The sequence below is a fragment of the Ambystoma mexicanum genome, chromosome 5q, assembly GCF_040938575.1.
Source record: "Ambystoma mexicanum isolate Mex_15411 chromosome 5q, UKY_AmexF1_1, whole genome shotgun sequence".
Classification (NCBI taxonomy): Eukaryota; Metazoa; Chordata; class Amphibia; order Caudata; family Ambystomatidae; genus Ambystoma; species Ambystoma mexicanum.
The window spans coordinates 967,771,245-967,796,080 of record NC_090933.1 but is presented as its reverse complement, the minus strand read 5'-3'; the positions used below and the strand labels follow the sequence as shown (position 1 = coordinate 967,796,080).

General features: G+C 49.1%; 1 protein-coding gene across 6 annotated transcripts in view; it reads right to left on the bottom strand.

Moving 5' to 3' along the window:
- OXR1 (oxidation resistance 1) overlaps nucleotides 1-24,836 on the bottom strand; it is a 3,084,878-nt gene that overhangs the window by 822,139 nt on the left and 2,237,903 nt on the right. For all 6 annotated transcript variants that reach the window (XM_069621494.1, XM_069621497.1, XM_069621492.1 and 3 more), the window contains one exon: nucleotides 368-539. In XM_069621494.1, the coding sequence (XP_069477595.1) occupies nucleotides 368-539 (172 nt within the window). The remainder of the gene's footprint in view (nucleotides 1-367; nucleotides 540-24,836) is intronic.

Genomic DNA, 24,836 nt, shown 5'->3' with positions numbered 1-24,836 from the left:
CGGCATCACTGGACTGGATAAAAATGAAACCTTTTTTAAGTAGCTGAGAACAGCTTTAGAAATCACACAACTACAGTAAACACAAACATGTGCGTCTGCTTCAGCTCTTCTATTGAGTTAAAAGGGTAAAGACAACAAGCTCAGCATCAGCACAACACAGTGACAGGAGCTTCATGATAAAGCAGAGTTGGGGATTGGACAACTTTTTGTGAAGTAGCATAACCTTCTCATGAGCATGCCTCTTAACGCAATACCAATACATACTCTTTCCAAAAGCTAGAACAAGCTTTCATCCCGACACCAACTTATTCAGACACATTCATGTGAAACACATAAAAACAGTTTACAGAGCAGAGTACATGCTTACCTTTCGTGTGGAACAGCAAACCAGTACTCATGTTTTTTATCTCGCTGTGCATATTGCTGCATAGTTGCGCTTGCATGGGACACAAATGTTTTTCGCATAGGTTTTCCAACTTTCAGACACAAAAACTTGTGGGATTTATGTCTTCTTTTCTCTTTTGGCATCAAAGAACAACCTAAAGCAGACAAACAAGTAGATGACACAAAAAGATTTACACTGATAAAGCTAAAGGAATAGGCAAAAAATGAATGCTAATATGGTTACTGTAGATTAGTTACCAGGTTTTCCAATAATCTACGCTTTTTGGAATCTGTAGCTCTGCAGGTATTTTCTACTGGCAGTACCAAAGACTGCACATTTTAAAACATTAATTTATTATGTGTTGCTCAGCTAAAAATACAAATTCCTTCACAACGATAACATGTTATGATACTCTTGTGAATAACAGTAAAAGAAACTATTCCAGCCTCTTTATCAGACACAGATATAGTATTTTGCAACGCTGGTTCACATCAACCAATATCACAAATCACCCTGCGGTAGCCACACCATCCAATAACTCCTTGATAAACTAACAAAGTGTTAAATGAACCAGTTATTTACCTTAAGTAATGCTATTTCTGATGGACAGGGTATTCTCCCCATAGATTCCAAGTGTTTTGAAAAAAACTTCAGGCAAAGACTGATCCGGAACATCCGACTAGAGCGCATCCTGTATCTCTGGGCCGCTGTCCAGTCATTTGGTCGACAGACAAATGGTCGACGCAATTTGGTCGAAAGACAAATGGTCGAATTTTTTTTTTAATTTATATATATATTTTTCAGGTTTTCGTTTAGGAAAAAAAAGGGTTTTTTAGCAGAAAAAGGGGGTTGGGGGACCCCCCCCCCAAAAAAAAAAAAAAGTGAAAATACAAAAAAAAAAACAAATTCGACCATTTGTCTTTCGACCAAATTGCGTCGACCATTTGTCCTGTCGACCATTTATTTTCGACCAAATGACCTGTAACCCTCTGGGCCAACTTCAAAACAGCGTCCATAGCTCTTTCAGCTTCAGCAGGGACATGTTCAGTACATATACAGAGCCGCATAGGCCTTATTACCCCAGGACCACCTACATTCACTGGTCACAGATGCTGAGGAGAGACAACTGCCATAGACAGTTAAAAACAAAAAGATCCAATTTGAGGGCCCCGGAAAACAAATGTTACAAAATGTCTCCTACCAGTAGATGGGGCTATTACAATGTGACCCTTGCAATGCCACACTCTCCTCTTCATTTCTCACTTAAACTGAACACACATCCCTTTTTTTGAAGTAGTGCAAGAACTAAGTGCATGCCCCTCTGAGGACAATGTTACCCCTATCTTCAAACAAGATAATGATAACAATACTGCCACATTCTTTGAAAATAAAATGTGTTGTAAAGACCACACCCTCTGAAATTGATCCCCAAACAATGAGCAGATAAAGGCGTCCACCTCCCGGGGTGCGGACACATTCCTATTTCTCATCTTACCTATTCCACTGACTGTATAATTAATGCTATCTCCATGGTCAAGCTTTTCAAACATCCATAGTCTGAATCTTTCAAAACCTTAGGAGTGGGAAAGAGAAAGAGAGAGGTCTCATAGAGAGATAACGAGTGAAAGAGAAGGGCAGGGGAAGATGGACAGATGGAGAGACAGAGAGAAAGTGAGAGAACTAGAGAGAAGCAGCATTTATCAAATTGTGCTCTAGCACCTTGAAGCGTCTTTTGTGCTAGATGACACTACAAAAAAAGATCACAGACTAAATAACCAGACAAATTCAAAGAATATGTCAAAACACTACTTCATTCTCAGTTCATAAGGTAGGAAGACCTGACAAACATTGGACTGATACGGCACACTCAAAAAGCAGCTTGATTGCACAGATGTATTTGTCCCCCAACATGCGTCATCTATGATATCATACTATGCGGCAAAATACAAAACCTATTGAGGGGAAGGATTGGTTAAGGGAACATATCTACTTATTGAATATATAAGGATTAGTACATCACTGGCTACCCATTATCTGTAGGGAACGCCTTGAACTACATACAGTACTGATTATAGTGGACAAACTGCCAGTGGATTGGTCTATGCAACATTGTATGTTAGGTTGTCCCTCAAACGCACTGATTGGTTGGCATATGATCTGTAAGAAACTCATGGCAGCAACAGTAAAGACAGATAAGTGATCACAGTTCAAGAGTGGCTATTAAACGGTATGCAGGTTGGAAAAAACACCTAATCTAAACCTAAATCTAAAATGGGAGCCAACATCGACCATCAAATGAAAATAAGGCCGTCCTTGTGGCATTGTGTCAAATAAAAAGGGCCTATTACTAAGAAACCTATTGCCAAAACTTACACCTAATACAAAAAGGGTGCCGGATGTTTTTCAAGAAAAGGAAGAAGTGTTCATGAATAATATGTCAGGATGCAGTAGCTTGGGTCTCCCTTCCCCACTTTTTGAGCCCGGGGTAAGGTGGGATCTTGGAGCACAGCACACACTCCGGTTTTTCCAGCACAAGTCGTCAGTTCCAATTGCAGCTATCAGGACCGTCGATGGCTAAGTCTTGTTTCTCTTGAAAGTCTCTTGCCTTCGAGGGCCTGACTTGTTCAATAACAAAACAAAAGTTCCTTCAACAATATGAAATTTCGTTCCTGGTTTTACTTACGGTGAGGATTCTTCACCCCTCAGTCCCCCTCTTCTGGGCGCTGACCCCTGTTCCTCGCGGTCTTGGGTGATCGGTTTTCAGCACTTGGATCTCCCTCCTCTGGGTTTAGATGCTAAAACAGTTATCGATATCAAGGCCTCTGGGGTTATGGTTTCCTGGACCCGCGGGGGTGATAGGTTTACCAAGAAAAAGAAGAACAAACACAAATTTCTGTTCTGCAAATTTCTAGGGTGATGGATTCACCCCTTGGTCCCCCTCTTCCGGGTGCTGATCCTTTACAAATTGTACTCCACAAATCAAGTAACAGTTCCTTCTCTGAATGAATTTTGGGTGATGGCTTCACCCCTGGATCACCCTCATTAGGTCCTCAGACTCCTCTCGACTGTTAGCCTCCCTCCACCGGGTTCACTATGCCTTTTCCAGCATTCGCTTCTCGAAATGTCTTCTTAAACAGTTCCAGTGGACATCGCTCCACCGGGTTCACTTTAGTCAACACGCTGTTTCTTAGGACTTTAGACTTTGCCCCCTTCTCGTCTGCATCCCTCTTCCGGGTTCACTCTTGCCAACTTCACATTCACATTTAATGTTAAGGGGATTCACTTCCCTGGCTTTCTCCTTTGGCGGGATTCACTTCCCTTGCGTTCTTTATCGTTCGTAGATCAAAGGCTTTCGACTGTACAGGTATTTTGCTTGACCTCCTGTATAACCACTTTGGTAGGTCTCCTACGGCCTTCTGGTTTCTGTAGTTTTACTCAGACGGGGGATCAACCAGAGTCTCTTGGGTTAGCACCCACGTGGTGCCAGGTCCATCTACAGCTGGTTTTCCCTCAACACTTTTACAGTTCTTTGAACTTGGTTCAACTTGCCACTTTGCGTCGTTCATTCATCACAGCCCGGCTCTTAACGCTCCGTGTACCGTTGACATCTGCTGCAGCACACTTGGGCTATTGTCCTCTGTCTTCCGTTTCTTTCAGCAGAGGGTTTGCAGGGTTTAGACGAAGAAGGCAAGGTCATGTCTCTCCTTGTCAACCTCTTGATATTTGCCGCATTTCTCCTCTGCCGGGTCTGGATAGCTGTCTCATTGTTCGGTCTGCCTTGATCGTACTGTGCTGTCTTGCTTCACCTTTTATTCATGTGGGGAAAGGAAAGAGCTGTCAGGTGTGTGCGATTCAGGTTAATTGCCTAACTTTGCATGACGCTGGGGTTGGGACATGTCAGGTAAACGGCTTTGGGATAAGGCTGTTGCCTTTCATGGGGCAACACAGTGTTCATGTCGGAAAGGGGAGGGGTTGGAGTGTCGGATTGTCCTATGTGATAGGATGGGGAAACAGTGCCATTATAAGAAGGGGGTCGGTTGGTACACTGAGAAAGACGAAACGGGTAAGGTTTGTGAAATGAATGAGAATGACCGGGATTGTGAACAGAACTGTAATGTTCGGTCATAGTAGATTGGATGTTTGGAAGATGACAATCAGAGGGATAGGGTTGGTAGGGTTTGTGGGCCAAACAGGAATAGCTGGGACTGTGAAATAAACAAGAGGTTTTGTGGGAACTGTACTATTTTACCTGAGCAGGTTGAGAGTGCAGGAAATAATAGTCAGAGGGACGGGAAGAAGAATGATTGGGAGTATTCAGATAACAAACAGGATGACAGGGGTTTTGGGAGAGATGGTTTCTGAATGTGATGGGGTTTGAGATCCTAGGGGATTGGTTCTGTACGGAGGGGTTATTGGGTTTGGGTAAGAGAGATTTAATGGGAGGAGGCGAGGCAAATGTATTGTAGCCTGCAAAGGCCTCAGGGATTTCATCCCGCTTTCCTTCTTCCTTGGCATAGTACCGCGTCTCACTTGGGGCATTCCCCTTAGCATAACCCCGCGTTCCCTTGCCCAGGTGATCCTCCCTTGTTTGGTCACCTTTAGGGTTGGGATAGGAGAGGGCCCAGTCTTCCGTGGCCACCTGAATAAGGGGTTCCCGGGATCTACTTGGGAGAACACCCTCAGGTTTCTCACATATCGCAACTTGGGACGTACGATTCTTTTGGCAGCACGCACGCAAAACTAAATTTAGGTGTTTGATTCCCATCACACTATTCCCTGTTTTCCCAATTAGTTCATCACCTCTTATAGGTAGGCCGTAAGCCAAAGTCTTCCTTTTGTAGTTGACCTTGTTGACTGCTCACTGGCCTGGAACATTCAAGGGAGTGTAAGCACACTGCTATCTTCGTATGAAGCTTAATGAATAGCCATTGATCTCTGCTACGAAATCACGTGTTAGCAGACCACGATTTGTCCATTTCGACCTTCTATCTTCTGCTATTTGATTTAATTATGCTGAATGCACTTGCTCCTTTTGGCTCTATAGACTTGCTCACTCTATCTCATATGAACTTTGTACACTTTCATTTGACCAACAGTTTCTCTTGCAGATGTGTTCTTCTTCAAACTATGAGGAATGTCCCATATTCAGAGCTTATCCATGCAACTCCGTTCGTGCTCCATGCTTATTCCTTAAAATAGCATACGTCATTCTGGGCCAACCTTGACTCATTGTCGGTTCTAAACACCAAACTATTCTTCAACGTCTCCCGATGTTACAACCATAGTCTGTTTCGGAGGTAACTTGGTTGCATCAGACACAAATCGGCGTCCATTTTTCTATCATGGCCGTCCTAGCCACGTTATATATACACCTTTGTAACAAGCTTCTATACGTTTCCTTTCTACCTTGCGTTACTGTGTATTTACAGTTATTGATCAGTAAGTTACTTAATCTTCTTTGTAGTCATGATTACTTTAGCTTTAGGTACATGTTTCTCCTCGTGCTTCAGTTACATTGTTACTCTTAAGTATTTTCATATTGTTTCAACATAGGTTCATGTATCTTCTTTATGGCATCCCTCTGCCCTCATCGGATTTCACTTAATGCTCCATAATGTTCAAAGGTGCGTGCTCACATCCTTCCATGCAGCATCCTTCCTCTTGCTCAACATGAGGGTACATTCTGTATGGCTGTCTGTGTGCATAACGTCTCTCATACACTCAATGTGGTATGGGAACAACACAGGGGATCCCATTTACTGCTCTTCTCCTACCATTCCAGTATGACGGTGGTGAGGGGACGGTCACTAGTGAGAAAATGGCTACCTGTGCCTCTACAAAATAATGGTTCCCCTCTTCTTTTCCTTCTGCCTCTAACTCCTGACATACACCCCCTGCCACACACTACTTTCTCCTCCCAACTTCTGGCACAGTGTAGGGCTGAACTGGTCTCCGGAATCTTCCTGGCTGATTGGATGTGTTGTAGTGATTGGTCATTATCTCTTGAGGCTCACTAGCCTTCCCTTTCTACTCCCTGTCAATCCTGGCTCTCTGCTCCTGGTGGTTACATTTAAATTCCTCCCTCCGAGGTCCTCCTCCTAGCTCCTCAGGATTGTCTCCCTCTTCAGGCTTCCACCAAATCCACTTCCTTCATAAAACCACCTCCACTTCCTGATGCTACTCCTCCTTAACACCACATCCTTGTTAGGGACACTTTCCCCACCTAATGTTACCACCTACGCCATGATACCACCATCCGCTGATGTTACCACCTCCATCTCAGGAACACTTCCTTATGTTACCACATTCCCCTCAGTACTACTTTCAGCTCCCGTTACAAACTCTCCAGAGGTTGAGACCACCTCCACAGTATCCTCTTCACCTCCTGGTGTTACCACCACGTTCTCAGCAGAAATTCCCTCCTCCAAACCCTTGCTTAGTAACCATATCTCTCCACTTTACTTTTCTGTCTCCCCAGCATAGTCCACCTCTCCAGACTCTCAAATCTTTGTAAACCACCTCCAAACTTCAATATCCTTCTCCAACAGCACATCCTGACTATCTTGGTTGTATCGGGCTCTGTTCCCTCTACCTGGGTAAACCTGTTGTAAGTTTTTGCTCATGTGTTCTAAAATTGGTCCGAGGCTGAGCTTGGTCACCTACCCCAGGTTCAACTGAACTTAATTCAGGCTTCAGGTGGCGACCAAGTCCATCAGACATAGCCACTATCTAAGAATTCACTAGCCCCATCCTGTGACTGCATAATGGATCCGGGAAAGGACACGGGCTCTCCTTCTTCCCAAGCATGCGGACCTGCTGCTTGTAAATCCCTTAAAAGTGTTTCTAACTGAATGTGTATAGAATTCTGGCTCTTGGAAAACCAGCTCCTTTGTATCCTGTGTATGGCAACACTGCCAGTATACAATGGGTTAGTACATTTGGATAATATGTCAAAAAACATTCTGCCGGTAAAATGAAAACTGATATGGGCATTCAGGACGCAGGGAGTATTTCTCTGGGCCTTTGAAATTACCGCCCCCCCTTTTTATTTTACAGTGGATGTCTTGTAAAAATGGCAAAATTAGTTTTAAAAAGGTATCTTTTGGGTAAAGTAGCCTGCTGATGACAATGTGTTAGATTTCTTTCTCTGGAGACTTTGGGTCTGGCCAGAAGGGCATTCAGGCGCTTTCATTTAGGGACGGGGTCTGCATACATTTCTCCTGTGTTCAGACAGTCACCTGCTATGTCACGAGGAAGGGGGACCAGGAAATCCTTCCCATACCACCACTGGGCCCATCACTCACTGGCTCTGGGAGGCAATAGCCACATCTATCACCCACTTACCTGCTCACTCAATGTGTCCCCAAAAATAAGCAAGGGTTTTGTTACAAATCTTTTATTCATGCACATATAGACTATGGGAACTAACTCTTTGATGATCTCTCTGCCTCCTCTACCTAAACGCTGCAATCTATTAAAATTCAGCAATCTGCTTATTTTTTTACTTTCAAAGCAAGAGCAGATTCCGAATCCCCATAAACATTGCACTTCTACCAAGCAAAAGATTGCGTCCTTTTGAGACAGTTTGATCCATACATCTTTCCCCTCCATTGTCATTTAGAGCAAGCGCTAATTTATTCTTCTTGACTCTTTGTTCTTGTGTTCCATCAGAAATGGGTGCCGCTTTAGTGTTTGGAGGCGTCCCCTTCAATGGAACCAACCATCTCCATTAGTGTTCCATTTAAAAACTCGTCAGCATCAAGCCCACTCTCTCCAATCTGTAAAGAGCACTGTGCAGAGCCTGCTATGTAAATGGTCACACTCTGAAAAACCACTACCAAAGATAAGAAACTTGTTCTTTAATTGGATATCTTCTACCACATATTCCTCATCTTTTTAGGGACTCCCACAGCCATACAGAAGAGAATAGATGGAACTGGAAACGTGAAGAATCAACCCAACAAAGGAAATTCTACATCGAGTCCATAAAGTGTATATTTTCGCTAGTCAATAATCCATGCAGTAGTTATTTGTGAATGTGTGCAAAAAAGTGGACAGCGCTGCCTGGCAAACTCACAGTAAAGAAAAACCTCTCTGAAAAGCAGATACTGCTGCTTGAATCATAGTGGAATATTATAATGTTGGGTTCCTTCCTCTTCCCTGCTGGTGAATCGCTCGAGGGGGGAGTACGGCAGTATTGACTGCTATATCAGCCGAGGCTGTGTTGGTGGCCATGGTGTGCCCTCCGTACCTAAGACGTGCGCGGGCACCTGGGGATTGAGCATAGTGGCCTGATGGGGGTCATGTTCCAGACGGCTGCTGGACAGACAGCTGCCTCAAATCTCTTAGAAACCACTGTGACTTTCAGGCGTTTGTGTGAGTAACGGGCCGTTTATCTTTTTTTTTGTCCTTGGAGTGTGTTTTCTCCTAATATAGTATGCCTGGGTGAAGGATAAATGTAAAAAGAGGTATACTGAAAAAGCCTCTTTTATGCCTGATAAAAACAAATGTTCTTTGATCCCCCCCCCTCCCGCACCCCAGGACAGGTTCCGGAAAGTACACCCTCAATCATCACTCATATGCCCACAACCCCCACCTCCCCAGTCACTCACGGGATTTGGTTGCTGGAAATCACAGCTGTTACTCCCCTGGCTCTTAAGGGGGAACCACTTATCTGAGGCTCTGGCATTGAGCTCATGCGGGAGGCAAAGAATGCATAAAGAGACAACAGATTTGTCCTCTAATATAGGGGATGATACTGTTTATTATAGTGGAAGTAATGAGTTGATTTGTAATAGGGCTAATTTAATAACAGTTGAGGTTGTTAATTTTGAAAGCGTATTAACAAACACAATGTGCCTTGTCCTTCCATAACTTCCCTCTCTGTGGTAAAGGGGACTGAGATTAACCTCAAGCCCCAAGTCTCTTTTACAACATTACTATCGCCCGACCCAGAGGATAACCCACAAGGGTAAAGGCCAATATATTTAAAGAAATGAACTTGTGCAATAACTTCTCTAACTTCTTTACTTGGATGGACTTCTCAGATAATTATGTAGGGAAATATCATATGATTAAGATGGACAAACTATGTCAAAATGATCATTTAATGCCTCAAACGAAGCATCAGCATCTAGGTCCATCGAATACCTGTATTCAGGTAGTTATTCAAATGGGGAAAATGGACCGGGCCTCACAAACCACACAGGTAACATCTGATGACTTGGGCCCTGTTATTGGCTCTCATTCAATGGCTGGGTTTTCCGTCCATCCTCCTGAAGTAGGTGAGAAATTGGGAGGCATTACTCCTCTACCATTGGCAGATGTAAGGAAGTCCGAGCCAGGCCCAAATGATCCGGGTCGACCTGTGAAAGTTTGTACTCTTTCATCTAACTCTAAAAATGTATGAGAAAGGAAATCATCAATGCTGGTACCTAGGGATAAGATTTTAAGAGACTTTGTCATGGATGATAGGAATTTTATTATTACCAACATTGAGAAACCATGTGGGAAAGAACTGAGAGATGCACTAAGGAATAAAGTTCTGGCCTGGCTTCCTCAATGAACTGGACCGGGAGTCGTTAGACTTTGAGATTTGAACATTGTACATAAGTTTGATATTGAGAAGTGGTGCACTCGGGAAAACAGGGACTCTGGGCCTCATTACGAGGTGGGGGGTAAGGGATTACCGGCACCGGTGCCTGTAATCCCTTACCGCGCTACTACGAGTTCCCTTTGCGGGTCCTCCCTTAACGCCTGGTTTTTCCAGGCGTTAAGGACGGGACCCACAAAGGGACTCTGGAGCTAATAACGGTACCGCAATTTGCGGTACTGTTATTAGCGCCTTCCCCATTCCCATTGAGCCCTATGGGGACTCAAATGGGACTGGGGAATGGCCCTTGTGAATGAGGAATTACCGGTCACGCCAACCTTGGAATGGACCGGTAATTGCTCCATTGACCAGGGCAGAGCCGGAACGAGTTTGGAGGCAGCCATGGCGCTAACAGCGCCATGGCTGCCTCCAACCTCGTAATGAGGCCCTCTGTTTTGGTAGGATGTGGGGCCAGCAACCTGCCAATCTTCCTTAGTAACTGCAAGTATTTGACTAATTGTCGAATCAAAGCCTTATGGTGGATTAGCCTTGGGCAATACAATCTCAGTTAAGAATTGTTGTATTATGATGAATTGTGACTGCGCAGGTATTCGTTGTGTTTCCACTCGATTGTGAATGTGTTTCCACTCGATTGTGAATTGTTTATGTATATTATGTTGGAAGTGATGTCTTGTTACAGCGCTCTGATGCCTGCGGGCTCCAGCGCTTTATAAATAAATAAGGCGTCCTTACCTAACAAAACTAGCTACGGTGCACGTCAGTGAATGTCTTGAAATTAAACTGTGTACTGTCCAACTAAGCCTATCTGACCTTACCACTATCCCAATAACTTAAAGTCAGGAGAATGTCTCCCTTCTTGTGGGCGTTTTGGCTTCTCATGAACTTCTTTTCAATAGTTGATCTTTAGATCTCTGGTGACTGCTTTTGTCATTCTGTATAGTTCATTCACTGTTTTATTGGGCTTTTGTTCCTTCTCTGGTTTTCCTCTACCAAGAGTTATTCTTTTCTTTTCCCCTGGTAAACTCATCCAACAAGTATCTTTCCCTTCTGGAATATTTCTTTCCTTTCTGAATAGTTCACAATCTTTCGTTTCGTCCTTTTTTTGGTCTTTAATTATGTTTATTATTCCCACCTTGTTCTTGGTCTTCTCTTTATAACTTTTTTTTTTTACTTTGCTTAGGCTTTCTTTGCCTTGACTGATACGAATTTGGTCACTGGTGGATCAGGTTTGGTGAGCTGGATCGGGTGATATCGGCACAGGGCCCGAGTTAAAGGTCAGAGTGAAGCATTTAACAATAGTCCCCAGGTCGATAACACTTGATCTGGCATGCCGGAGAGGGTATTAACTCTATTAGCTCCCCAAGTTGCCAATCTGGTAACCCGGGGTGAGAGCAGTGTATTTTGTTTGAATGAACGGGATGCTGTGCGGCACCCCTTTCAAACAAAATACTGTCCTAAGATTGCCCCCACAGAGATGGAAGGCAGGGCTACTTACGGAGCCCCTCTTCCTTTTCCGCGGCGGCAGCAGCAGAGGCGAAACAAAAGGTAAGTGGGTGGGGGTTGGACAGTGAGGGGAGGAAGTCAAAATAAAATACTTAAGGGAAGCAAGGTTGGGGGGGGCAAGATGGCAGGACAGTGGAAGCAGACAGCAGGCTGCTCCGAACACGAGCTGTGATTAGCAATTTCAGCCCACGTTTCGAGAAACCCGATTGGTTGGCTACCCCTCCCCAGACATTAATTCTCATTCACTCCTCTTCGTAACAATGTTACAATATCTTTCTCTTGACTGATGAGCATGAGCATTCCAATAATGATTCTCAGGCACACTCCCAGGTCCCCTGTTTTCACTATTACCTTTTGTTCTTAGGGCTAACGTCACTAGATCGTCAGACGTCAAGGGAAAGCTTGCTCTCCCTCCAACTTGGTATCTCGTGGCTTTTCACCACCTTCTCTTCTGTCTCGTCTCGGATGGCCGCACTGTATTTCGTATACCGGCTTGTTCCATGTCTGCCGTTGCAGAATGGTTTTAGTGTTGTTGCGATGACCCTCGGTCCACCACGAACCTCCTGTGGTCATGCCACTACTCTGTCTCTTTCTCTCTCTGATGTGGGAGCTACGCGTCCAGCTCTGCTTCGCCGGGTCTCCTCGCTATAGACTGTGGCGCGTCCGTCACTTCTCAACCTTTTACGATTGCAAGGCGCTGCAAATCTTGCCTCAGATTCTCCTTGAATTTAATGTTCGAGCCTTTTTGTAATTTGCTGGCTCTCTCGTCACGTCACCAGGCTCCTCCCATTTCATGACTTAGTATCCCTAGGGCTTACCTGCGAAGGCCCTTGTTCCTTTTTCTCCATCCCCCAAGGACTCTTTTCCTCTGTATGTCCTTTTATTCGTCCCAGTGGAAGGAACAAGTTACTTACCTGTAACTCCTGTTCTCCAGCATTGATCTAGCATGGATTCATATGCTCATGAATATTCTCTGTCATCATGCTGGGAATCCTCGGTATAAAAGAAAACCAGTTTCGCTTTAGCCTGAAAACTGCTTGTCTCCTCTATAACCAATCACTGTCCTTTGGGTCATACTGCCTCCATTCAATGATGTGGTCTCCCTAAGCTCCACCGCTGGTGGACATCTTCAGACTTGGTAGAGCACCTAAAGTGGCAGTATGAACCAAGAAGAGCCACAGAGGGGAAGAAGGGAGGGTTCACATGTGAATCCATGCCAGACCCACGCTGGAGAACAGGAGTTACAGGTAAGTAACTTGTTCTTTCTCCAGCATGGGGTCTGGCATGGATTCACATGCTCATGATTACACAGAAGTACATATACACAACCACAGGAGGTGGCAACGTTCAACAGAAGCAATACACTTACCCCTGGAAAAGATTCACCTCAAGCAAACAGGTTGCATGGCACCGCTTCGCCGACCGAGGACTCCTCCCTGGAATCTCTGCCATCGCAGTAGAATCTCGTGAAGGTGTGGGTGCACCGCCACGTAGAAGCACTGCAGAGCAGGGGAACACCATAGAGAAACGCGGTTGTCGCTGCGATGGCTCTGGTGGGGTGGGCTCTCGGCTGGAAGAGGTCTGTTAGCCAGACGATGACAGTGCATGATGCAGCCAGTGAGCCACCTGGACATGGAAGCCTTAGTAAGGCCTTCCCGTGAACCACATGTCCAAAATTCACAAAGAGTTGTAATGTCTTCCGAAAATCTATTGTGCGTGCCACTTAAAACTTCAAGGCACGAGCAACGTCCAGCGAATGCAACGTTCTTTCCGCCGGTGTAGAAGGTTTCTCGGGAAGAAGACAGGCAGAACCAAAGGCTTGTTGAGGTGGACTTCTGAAGGAACCTTCAGCATAAAGGTAGGGAGTGTCCACAGCACCACCCATGTAGTGTGGAAGGACAAGTACAGCTGCTTGCAAGAGGGCCTGGATCTCCCTGACGCGCATGTCCAAGGTGATGCCCACTAGAAAATGTGTCTTCCATGAGAAAAACTTCAAAGGGGATTGATGCATCAGTTCAAAAGGGGCCCCCATGAGCTTAGTCAAAACCATGTTGAGCTCCAAAGCTGGAGTAGCGGCCCTCACTTGTGGAAAGTCCTGAAGAGGCTTTTAAGGTACTCCTTGATGAGTCTGTGTGACCACACAGTGTGCATATCAGGCGCCCTAGTGTAACAGGATATGGCAACCAGATGCACCTTGATGGAGGTGTGAGCCATGACAGTCTTGGCCAGTGTAAGCAGATAGGAGCTGTGGAGCGGTGATCCGCAGAGACGTAATCTTCTGAGTCCTGCACCACCAAGTGAAGCGTTTCCACTTGTGCTCATTAGTAGACAGTGTAGAGGAAGCTCTCGCCTTTTCCAGGACCTTTTTGCATTCATGCCGCAGCAAATAATTTCCAAACTCTAGGGCTGCAGGAGCCAGGCCATGAGACTCAAAGACGCAGGGCTGCGATGCAGAATCCTACCGTTTTCTCTGGAGAGAAGATCGGAAAGTGGAGGCAGACAGATGGACGGAGCCACAGACAGACTGAGCAGTTCTGAATACCAGATCTGCCAAGGCAACACCGGCGCAATGAGGATCTCCCTGTACTGGCAACATACCAGAATTCGCTCGCAAAACTCCATCTTGCTACGATGGTGACATCAGTCACCCATTCAAACATGGCGACCACGCCGGGCTGTGTTGACCATCTCAATATGGCCGCCAGTCTGCACTCTACGTGCAGGAAGGTCAAGCCAAACCGGAAGTACCGCCCCACAAGGAAATACTATGAAAACCTTGCGGCTCCTGTAAGCAGTGCATCGCAACTACTTTCCGTTGCCCAGACACTCTGTGTCTTTCCCGTTTGTACCTTGCCTACGGTTCTTCTCCTTTCTGCTAGATATTTCTCTTAGCTATTCTGGCTCCTATTGTTTCACACCATTCATCTTGTCTATTCAGCCTCTATACTCTGTTAATGCGTGAATCCAGTATTGCCTTTTCCAGTTCAATGTTCCATGGGTTCCTTCTCTCTTGTCCTGCACACACTCCAAATTTTTTCCTCTTTGGATTTATTGACTAAAGACGCAAGACACCCCCATACCTGAATCTTTGATCAGTATAGGCGCAGAGTTATCTAGCACCACTGCAGGATTTAGTCCATCGTTGACACGCGTCTCCATTATTTCCCGTGGAGATTGAGGTTTGATGACATCCTCCACCTTTTGACATTTCGGAGTGGTTGCAACAGAACCATCCGTCTCCTGAAGAAGGTCGCTTATATTTACCGGCTTAAATTAGGGGCCTATTGTGACGACCGAAACATATGTTGAGTTACAGCAAATAAGCAGGAAGCTATTTGTTTTTGTATTAACACTTACTGTAATCACCAAGAGGTGTTGAAATGTATGTTAATATATTGGTTCTAGGTGGTCTGAGTACCACAAGTGTGGAATATTGACATGTATAGTGAGAGTGTGAATGAATGATGGAATGAATGGTGACAAGCAGCCCCATCAAAGGGCCCTGAACTGCATCCTGAGAAAACGTACTTTATGTTGAGAAGATTAAAAGCAAATGTACGTAAGGACATAAATGTGATATGGCAATGAGTTTATATATAAATAAAGGTTTTAAAACAATTATAATAATGGTCTCAATTATTCTGATATGGATAAGCAAAAGGTTTTATTAGTTCACTTGCAAGACAAACAGAAAGTGACTTAGGGGGTCATTCCGAGTTTGGAGGCAGCCATGGTGCTATTACCACCATGGCTGCCTCCAAACCTGGGTCTGGGTCCGGTCTGACTGAATGGGGACTTACCGGGTCATTCCGACCTTGGAGGACCTGGTAAGTCCCCATTCAGTAAACCATTCCCCATTCCCATTGAGCCCCCATAGGGCTCAATGGGAATGGGGAAGGCACTAATAACGGGCCCGCAAATTGCAGGCCCGTTATTAGCTCCAAGGTCCCTTAATGGGACCCGCAGAGAACGGGTGGTCAGACCAGCTGTTCCTGCTGGGACCCGCTAAGGGACCTCGGAATAGGGCAGTAAGGGTTTACCGGCATCCTTACCGGTGCCCGTAAACCCTTACCGCCCAACTCAGAAATACCCCCCTAGTCATTAACCCATTCCCAACCAACTAACCTGCTTTGCCCTCCAGATCCGCCACTCTTATACGTTCTGTGGCGCTTGACCCCGAAACTTATACTCCCGAGATCTGACGCAGATCCGTGATACAACAGACCAGAAATATGCAGCTCCGGCAAAAAAAAAACCACAATCATGGGTCCATGAAGGTGCCATGCACACTCTGAGCGCGGTGCACAAGCAGAAAAAGATCCCCAAAGTCCCCCATCAGAAACTACAGATACGGAGATGCAAGACCCACAGGACCGGAAAATGGCGCCGGCGAGGAGCCAGAACATAGGTCATTGGATTAGAGAGCTGGAGGAAGGCTGACAGGGCTGGCGCTGTGGAGCGCATTGTTGCAGCACATTGTTGCGGTCTACTGACGAGCCCGGAACGAAGGCTGCTGATACATTGTGGCTGCCAAAGCGCTTCGGCGAGGAGGAACGAAGCCTGCTGCTACATCACAGCGGCCGCGGTACTTCTGAGGGGAATAGCTGATATATTGTAACTGATACGGTGTCAACGAGCATGCAATGAAAACAGCTGATGCCAGGAGGAATAGTGGCCTCTCACACACATACACACAGAAGTTGGAGAACAAGATGGTCATGTTAACAAAGGATCCGTGTGAACCTGACGAACACAGGGGGTCCCCCTGCTGGTGACACATGGTGGAAGCATACACATAAATAAAAATAAATAATTAAAAAACAGGGAAAAGTGGAGACATGGGAAAACGCATGGTAGCCAGGTCACATAGCTGACCTGCACTTACACCCAGAGTGCAAAGGTAGCTGAATACAGAGCTGGGCGGCATAGACGCTCCAATGATGAGAGGGGACCGCTGACTTTTGGGAGAGCGATGAGAACATTTCCCTCAGTGACACAGAGAGTCTGAGAGGCACGAGTCACCAGGGGATGCTGGAGTGAAGGAGGCCAGAGGATCACGCCAGGAGACCAGTATACAAACCAAGCAGTGGAAAATCAAGTGATACTGCGAGACGCGGGGGGCTCAGACAGCAGTGCAGGCGTCCGCCCTGAGAGACAAGTAATTTGGATCAGAGACCCCCAATATCAGCACGGGGTCACGGGTGGCCCAGGAATACCTGGAGTGACAGTGCCCGGAACTGACAATGACAGTCCCTCATCAGAAAGCGGACAGCAGCCCGGACAGAGAAAACACCCCCCAGTGACACCTGAAAGCCTGCCACGAGCGAGGGGAGCCCAGTACCAACGAGGGCCGACATGGCGGCCAAAGGAGCCACGCCAAAAGGGAAACAGGCAACGGTGGAGGATTACACCAAAGCGTCCCCAAAGGGAGAGAGGGTGAGACTCAAGAAACCAGAGGTGCAGGGAGTGACAGCCCACTCGAGAAGTGATCAACAGATCCTTGACGCTATCGCTGAGCTCAAGACATCGTGGGAAAGCAATCTTGAAACGGCCATGGCGGAATTGAGGACTTCACTCGAAGCGAAAATTGATACGGTCAGCATAGATGTCAACCTTTTGCGGCAAGATGTCAGGAAGTTAGCGGAGCACACTGGTGGGCTGGAAGTGGACGTGAAAACTAACACAAAGGTTGGCACGCGAATGCCGAGGAGGTTGCCATCCTGAAGCAGCAAGTGCGCAATCCAGAAAACAGAGCGGAAGGGCGCACACAGAGAAACAACATCTGTATTGTGGGACTTCCTGAAGGAGAAGAGGGCTCGGACCCGACTAATTACGTGGAAGGAACAAGTTACTTACCTGTAACTGTTGTTCTCCAGGATGGGTATGGCATGGATTCACATGCTCATGAATATTCCCTGTCAGGCCGGGAATCCTCGGTATAGAAAAAAATCAGTATCAGTTTCGTTTCTGATCTGTCTTTCTTAGTAGTAACCAATAACTGGTTTCTGGGTCATACTGCCCCCAGCCAATGACTGCTCTCTCCCTAAGCCCCGCCTCTGGCAGCCAGCCTCAGATTTGGTAGCACGTAAAGTGGCAGTATGACCAAGTGAAGAGCCGCAGAGGGGTAGGCGGGAGGGTTCGCATGTGAATCCATGCCAGACCCATGCTGGAGAACAACAGTTACAGGTAAGTAACTTGTTCCTTCTCCAGCATGGGGTCTGGCATGGATTCACATGCTCATGAATAAGAGAATACATAGCAGTACACACATGCACAACCACGGGAGGTGGCAACAGGCTCAACATTAAGCAATACAACAACTTAACATTAAGCAACTCTTACCTCCTCACCAGGCTCACCTTAGGCGAACAGGTTGCGCAGCACTGCTTGGCAGACCCTGGACTCCTCCCTGGAGTCCTGATCGACGCAGTAGAATCTTGTGAAGGTGTGGGTCGACCTCCACGTCGCAGCCCTGCAGATGTCCAGCAGGGGCACACCAGACAGGAACGCTGTGGTAGCAGCGATCGCTCTGGTCGAATGGGCTCTCGGACGGCCGGGCAGCGGTCGGTTCGCCAACCGGTGACAGTGCATGATGCAGCCGGAGAGCCATCTGGAAATGGAAGTCTTCCCTTGATTCACAGTCCCAAAGTTCACAAACAGCTGCGACGTCTTCAGTCCACGTAGAACTTCAGCGCTCTAGCTACATCCAGCGAGTGCAAAGTCCTCTCGGCCGGCGACGAAGGCGACGGGAAGAAAACTGGCAACACCAAGGGCTTGTTGAGGTGGAAGTCCGACGGCACCTTGGGCTTAAAGGAGGGGTGCGTCCTCAGCACCACCCTCGTGTCATGAAAAGTCAAGTATGGAGGCTTGCAAGATAGGGCCTGGATCTCTCCCACTCATCGTGCGGAGGTGATGGCCACGAGGAAAGCTGTCTTCCATGACAGGAACTTCAGAGGCGCCGAATGCATACGCTCGAATGGGGTCCCCATGAGCCTGGTCAGCACCACATTAAGCTCCCACGCCGGGGCAGGAGCCTTCACCGGCGGAAATGATCGGAATAGTCCCTTCATGAATTCTTTCACCAGGCGATGAGACCACAAGGACGCCCGTCCCCTAGTCCTGGTATATCGGGAGATTGCAGCCAGATGTATTTTGATGGAGGCGTGAGCCAGTCCAGCTTTGGCCAGCGACAGTAGGTACGGCAGTACTTGAGGGGCCGTAATCCGCAGAGGGTTAATCTTCTGTGCACGGCACCAGACAGAGAACCTCTTCCATTTACGTCCGTAGCACGAGATTTGAGGATGCCCTGGCCTTTGCAAGAACCTCTCTGCAGTCGGCCGGGATGTCGTACCCTCCAAACTCTAGTGCTGCAGGAGCCAGGCCTGCAAGTTCAGCGACTCCGGGTTGTGGTGAAGAATGGCGCCTCCTTCTCTGGAGAGAAGGTCTGCGTCCATCGGCAGCTTGACTGGTGTGGACGTTGACAAGTCCAGAAGGTCCGGGAACCAGATCTGTCTCGGCCACGCCGGTGCGACGAGGATCATCCTGCACCGGGACCTCTTGAGCTGGTTGATGAGCCGGAGCAGCAACGGCAGCGGAGGGAATGCATAAAGAAATAGGCCGTCCCAGGGGAACGAGAAAGCATCGCCCATGCTCCTCGGCTGGGGGAACCTGCTGGTGAACCTCCGGCACTTGGAATTCGTCGCCGTCGCGTAGAGATCGATTTGGGGTTCGCCCCATCGTCGGAAGAGTCGATCCACTTGATCCTGGCGTAGTTCCCACTCGTGGCAAGAGCGCAGCTCCCTGATGAGTGAGTCGGCGATCGTGTTTTTTATTCCTGCCAGATGAAGAGGCACCAGAAACATCCATTGGGCGACGGCCCAATGCCACAGATCTTGGGCTTCCTTGGATAGGGCCGGGGACCTGGTTCCGCCCTGCTTCCGGATGTAGAACATCATGGTGGTGTTGTCGGTGAAGATCCTCACCACCTTGCCCTTGAGGGACGGGAGAATGGACCTGAGGGCCCAGAACACTGCACGGAACTCCAAAATGTTGAAGTGGAGTGACTTCTCCTCCGGGAGCCAAAGGCCTCTCGCGTGGAGATCTCCGGAGTGCGCTCCCCAACCTTCCAGGGAGGTATCCGTCGTCACCGTCACCTGGTGAGCTGGGATCTGAAAGTCCGTGCCCGCCGACAGATGGGAGCGGGTACCCCACCACCGGATCGCTCGACGGAACGTCTCATTGAGAGGGATCCTGTCCTCGAAGCTGCCCGTCGACTGGACCCAGCGGGCGTCGAGGAACTCTTGTAAGGGGCGCATCCGAAGCCTGCAAAGGCGCACCAGATAAATGCAGGAGGACATCATCCCGAGGAGGGACTTGATCGATCTTACCCTGGCCATGTCCATGGCCAGCAGACACTGCACCTTGCCCAGAATGGTCCTGGCCCTTTCCTCCGACGGCGAGGCCAGCCGCGCCACTATGTCGAGCTTGGCTCCCAGAAACAGGGCAACTTGCGACGGAACCAGGTGGGATTTTGGAAAGTTGATGGAGAATCCCAGGTCCGTGAGCAGCTGGACGGTCTTCGCAGTGTGCTCCACGGAGAGCTCCCTTGTCCTTGCCCGGATGAGCCAGTCGTCCAGGTAGGGGTAGACATGGATCCCCTGTAGGCACCGCCGCACCGCCACCGGTGCGAGGCACTTGGTGAACACCCTGGGTGCCGACTTCAATCCGAACGGGAGGGCCTTGAACTGGTAGTGCCGCCCTTGGACCACGAACCTGAGGAACTTTCGGTGTCTTTTTAGAATGGGGATGTGGAAGTACGCATCCTACAAGTCCAACGACGACAGGAAATCGCCCTCCTCCAGCTGTCCCAGCACATGCTGGAGGGTGACCACACGGAACTTCTGCGCCTTGATGTACTTGTTCAGTCGTCGTAGGTCCAGGATGGGGCGCCATCCTCCCGTCTTCTTTTTTACGAGGAAGTACCTTGAGTAAACTCCGGAGCCCCGAAGCCTCTTTGGGACGAGCTCGATGGCACCCTTCTTGAGCATCGCCCTTACTTCCAACAGTAGTTGAGTGACGTGATTTTCCTTCCTGGCCACGGGTGGAACGCGAGGGCACTTCTTCTGAAACTCGAGGGCGTGCCCTTGGGCCAGGGCATCCAGCACACAACGGTCGGTGGAGATGGACTCCCACGCGCTGACGAACCTCGCCAGCCGGCCTCCCACCGGGGTGCTTCGGCGGGGGCCCGACCCCACGGTCGGTTCAATCTTGTTTGGAGGCCGCCTTGCCTACTTGACCTCCCTGTCGACGGCGACGGGCACCACCTGGCTTGCCGCGTCCCCTGTAGGCTTCCTGGGACGAAGATCTTGCCGCTTGGCGGTACGTGGAGGAGCCACTGCCGGATCCCTTGGAGGCACCTTGTCTGCCTCCGGAGCTCCGAAAGGACGGCCGTCGTTGTTGGAGCACTCCGGGTGCCCGGGCAGTCTCTGTGTCTGTCTTGATGGCCTTCCCAAACAGGTTGTTCCCGTCGAAGGGCATGTCCAAAACCTTGGCTTGTACGTCCTGGCGGAAATCCGTGGCCTTGAGCCATCCTCGTCGTCTCAAGCAAACGCTGTTGCCCAACTGACGGAAACCAGTGTCGGCGATGTCTGTTGCCACCGTGATGGCGTGGTCCGAAGCAATCTCACCCTCCTGTAGGATTTCAAGGGCCTCAGCCCTTTTGGCGTCCGGAAAGAACTCTAACAGAGGGGCGATTTTGAACCACAACTCCCTGTCGTAGCGGGCTACGATAGCCAGGGCGTTGGCCACCTTGATAGTCGTCGCTGCGGATGAGATGATCCGTCGTCCCATCGTGTCCAACTTCCTGCCCTCGCCGTCCGGCGGGGAAGTTGATGTCGAGGCCGATGCCCCCCCCAGCTTTCTTCTTTGCCGCCTCCGAGACGACGAATCCGGGGTAGGTTGTGCACAAAGGCACAAGGGGGCAGCGTCGGGGACCCGGTACTTCTTCTCGTACCGGTCCCTCTTTGCCGGCGCCGTGGCAGGGTTCTTGAGGAGGGCGAGCCCCTCATCCCAGATGTCATCAAGAAGCGGTACGGCGAGGACCGTCTTCCTTTTAGCCTCGCGCCGTTGGTAATGGAACCCTTCTTTCTTCTTCTCTTCTGGGCAGAGCTGGAAAAGCTCGGATGCCCTGGAAATCATGGCATGAAAGGATCCAATCTCGTCGGGCGGGGACGCCCGAGCAGGGGGCGACGGGGGACACGTCCCGTCGTCGCCTCCGTCGTCATCTGTACCTGTCGTAGCCGTGTCCGTGCCTGTATCATCCCCGTGGCTAGTAGACCGGGGAGAAGGCAGAGCCGGCCGCAGAGGTGGGAGTGGTGGCGTAGGATGCGTCCTCCTCCTCTTATGTGGTGGACTTTCCGAAGGTCCTGGCTCCGGTTCCCCCGTCGGGTCTGGCTCAGGTACCTCCGTCGGGGGAAGGGGCAACCTTGTCCTTATCTCCAAGCATAAGGACTGAATCGCTGACAAAATGGCCGCCGAAGTGTCCTGCGGCGCCGGAAACGACGGGCGCGAGGGCTCTTGAGGAGCCTTGTCGGCGACACCGTCGATCTCGTCGTCGCCCTCGTCGGGATCCCTCCAGATGGGCTGGGCCTCTTCCACGACTTCGATGAGCTCTTCTTCAGAGGTCGTGTCCGTATCCACGATGGCCGCCAGCCCCTCCCCCACCTTTTCCAACGAGGACTTCGTGGGGATCTTCTCAATGGGCCTGAAAGACGACTCCCTCCGCGGTGGCAGGGAGACTCTGGGTCCTGAGGGCGCCTCCGCTGGTGTAGCCTCCACAGGCTGAGCCAGGGCCACGGCGACATCCTCAATCGAGGTCTTAGCAGGGTGAATTAAGGCCATCGTCACCTTCTGGACGCCTGGGGCCTTCACCTTGGGGGGAGGGTCAGAGCCTCGCTCCCCCCTCTGCTGGAATCTTTGAGATCGACCGGGGCCTCTCCAGAAGCTTCGCCGGGTTCTTGGACTTCCTCTTACCCGAGCCAGAGCGGTGGCTCGTGGTTGATGGCGCCAGGGAGAATGTGCCCTGCCTGGCAGCCAAGGAGCCCGACCGTTCGGCGCTGCCGGTGCCCGCGGACTCGCGGTGCTTAGCCTTTTGTTGGGCCCCCGTCGCCGGGGCGCCCTCACAGGACTTAGAAGACCGCTCAGACTTCTTTTTCTTCTTCTCGCCTGACGGGCTCTTCCCTTCCAGCCAGTTGGCGAGACGGAGGTGGCGATCCTGCATGGTCCGCTCCGACATGTTCCCACAAAACGCACAGTCCTTCTCCGTGTGCGTCGTGTCCTCATGGAGGCAGTAGAGGCATAACGAATGCTCGTCCTCCTTGAAAACATTCTGAAGCTGGCATCCAGGGCAGGTTCTGAACAGCTTCCCGGGCGTCGAGCGTCCATTCTCCTGGGCCATGTCCGGGGTAGGCCTTGGAACTTCTTGAATCCTCCAAAAGCGTAACTCGACGAAAACTTCACCCTTGAGGGGCATAGAAAACTCCGAAACGGATCCCCGTTGATCGGATGTAGAAACGGTGGAGCTTGAGGCTCTATTTAACCGAAAAATGAGAAAAAACTCCTGAAAAAGCGCGAAAACGCAGCAAAAGCTCAAGAGCTACAGCACGAGGACTCCCAACACTTGAACGTGCGGTAAAAATCTGAGGATGGCTGCCAGAGGCGGGGCTTAGGCAGAGGGCAGTCATTGGCTGGGGGCAGTATGACCCAGAGACCAGTGATTGGTTACTACCAAGAAAGACAGATCAGAAACGAAACTGATTTTTTTCTATACTGAGGATTGCCGGCCTGACGACGGGGAATATTCATAAGCATGTGAATCCATGCCAGACCCCATGCTGGAGAAAATATGCTGCTGCAGGAGATAAGCGGAGGAGCACTCACCCAAGGATTCGCAGTGGAAAGAGCGCACAGAGCTCTAACTAGGCGGCCGCGTCCAGGAGCCCCTCCTAGACCAATAATCGCAAAAATATTGAATTACAGAGACAGAGAGAAGATCCTGGAGCATTTCCGCAAAGGGGGGACCATAAACAGGGTAATGGCGAATGTCACAGCACACCTTTTCGGTGCAACGGCAGCGACTGAACTATGTGTCCATCAAAGGGAGGCTGCGTGAAGCCGGATACAAATACATGCTACTCTACACAGAGAAGCTGAAAGTGTTACACAACAGGAAAGCATACTTCTTTGATACCCCGGAGGAAGCAGAGACATGGCTAGACCAGCGAAATTGCCCAGCAGGAACAACAGTTCAGACGGGAGACGGAACAGAGAAGTGAACAAAGCCTCCACAGAGAAGTAATGGGACTGGAGCGAGGGGGTAATGATTGTTTGGTGAATTGGACTACGGATTAGACTATAGTGATCTCTGTGAAGAGCCAGAGAATGTAAACATTGAGCCTTTCGTTGCCTAGAAACTAAATAAGGAGTTAACGGAAGAATGTGCTAGCAACCCCAGTAGTTAGTTTAGTTAGATACCGCTAGGTCAGTATCTTCCCCACGGAGTTCAGAGTATCGGCTAGACCCGAAGAAAGTACTAGATGTGGGGGGGCCTGAGATCCAGGGATGGAGCTGGGCAAAAGTTTGGGGGGAGGGCAGTAACGGGGCAACAGTTGGGAACAGGATGGGCGGAGGGAGGGGAGAGAGTTGGGAGGTGTGCAGTAATTTTAGTTAGGGAACGAGCAGCCTATGACAGCACGCCGCGGCAGAAGATACAGAAGACAAAGGAGGATAGTGGTGGGTCTGGATATGGATGAATGATGGGAGACCTTAAGATAGCTACCTGGAATGTCAGGGGGCTAAATAGTTACCTGAAGAGAAATAAGGTCATGATGTACCTGAAACAACAGAAAATAGAGGTCGCCCTATTACAAGAAACTCATCTCACTAGGGAGAAATTAGCAATGATAATCAAGAAATGGAAGGGAAACACCTTGGGGGCAACATACTCGGCATACGCCAGAGGGGTAATTACCTGGGTGGTACCGCACGTCCCCTTTCAACTACTCCAAACTGCGGTGGAACTGGATGGGAGGATGATAGTGGTGCGGGCACTGATAGAAACAAGAGAAATATACATCATTAACACATACGCCCAGAACCAAGATACTGTGGCCTACTTTAAGAAGTTATATGGTAAGATATGCCCCTATCTAGGAGGAGCAGTTATATGGGGAGGTGATTTCAATTGTACGCTGGATCCAAAGGTAGACAGGTCAGATGGGAAATTAGATAAACCCGCCCTGGCGGCCAGAACCTTGAAGACCCTATTAAGAGACTTCA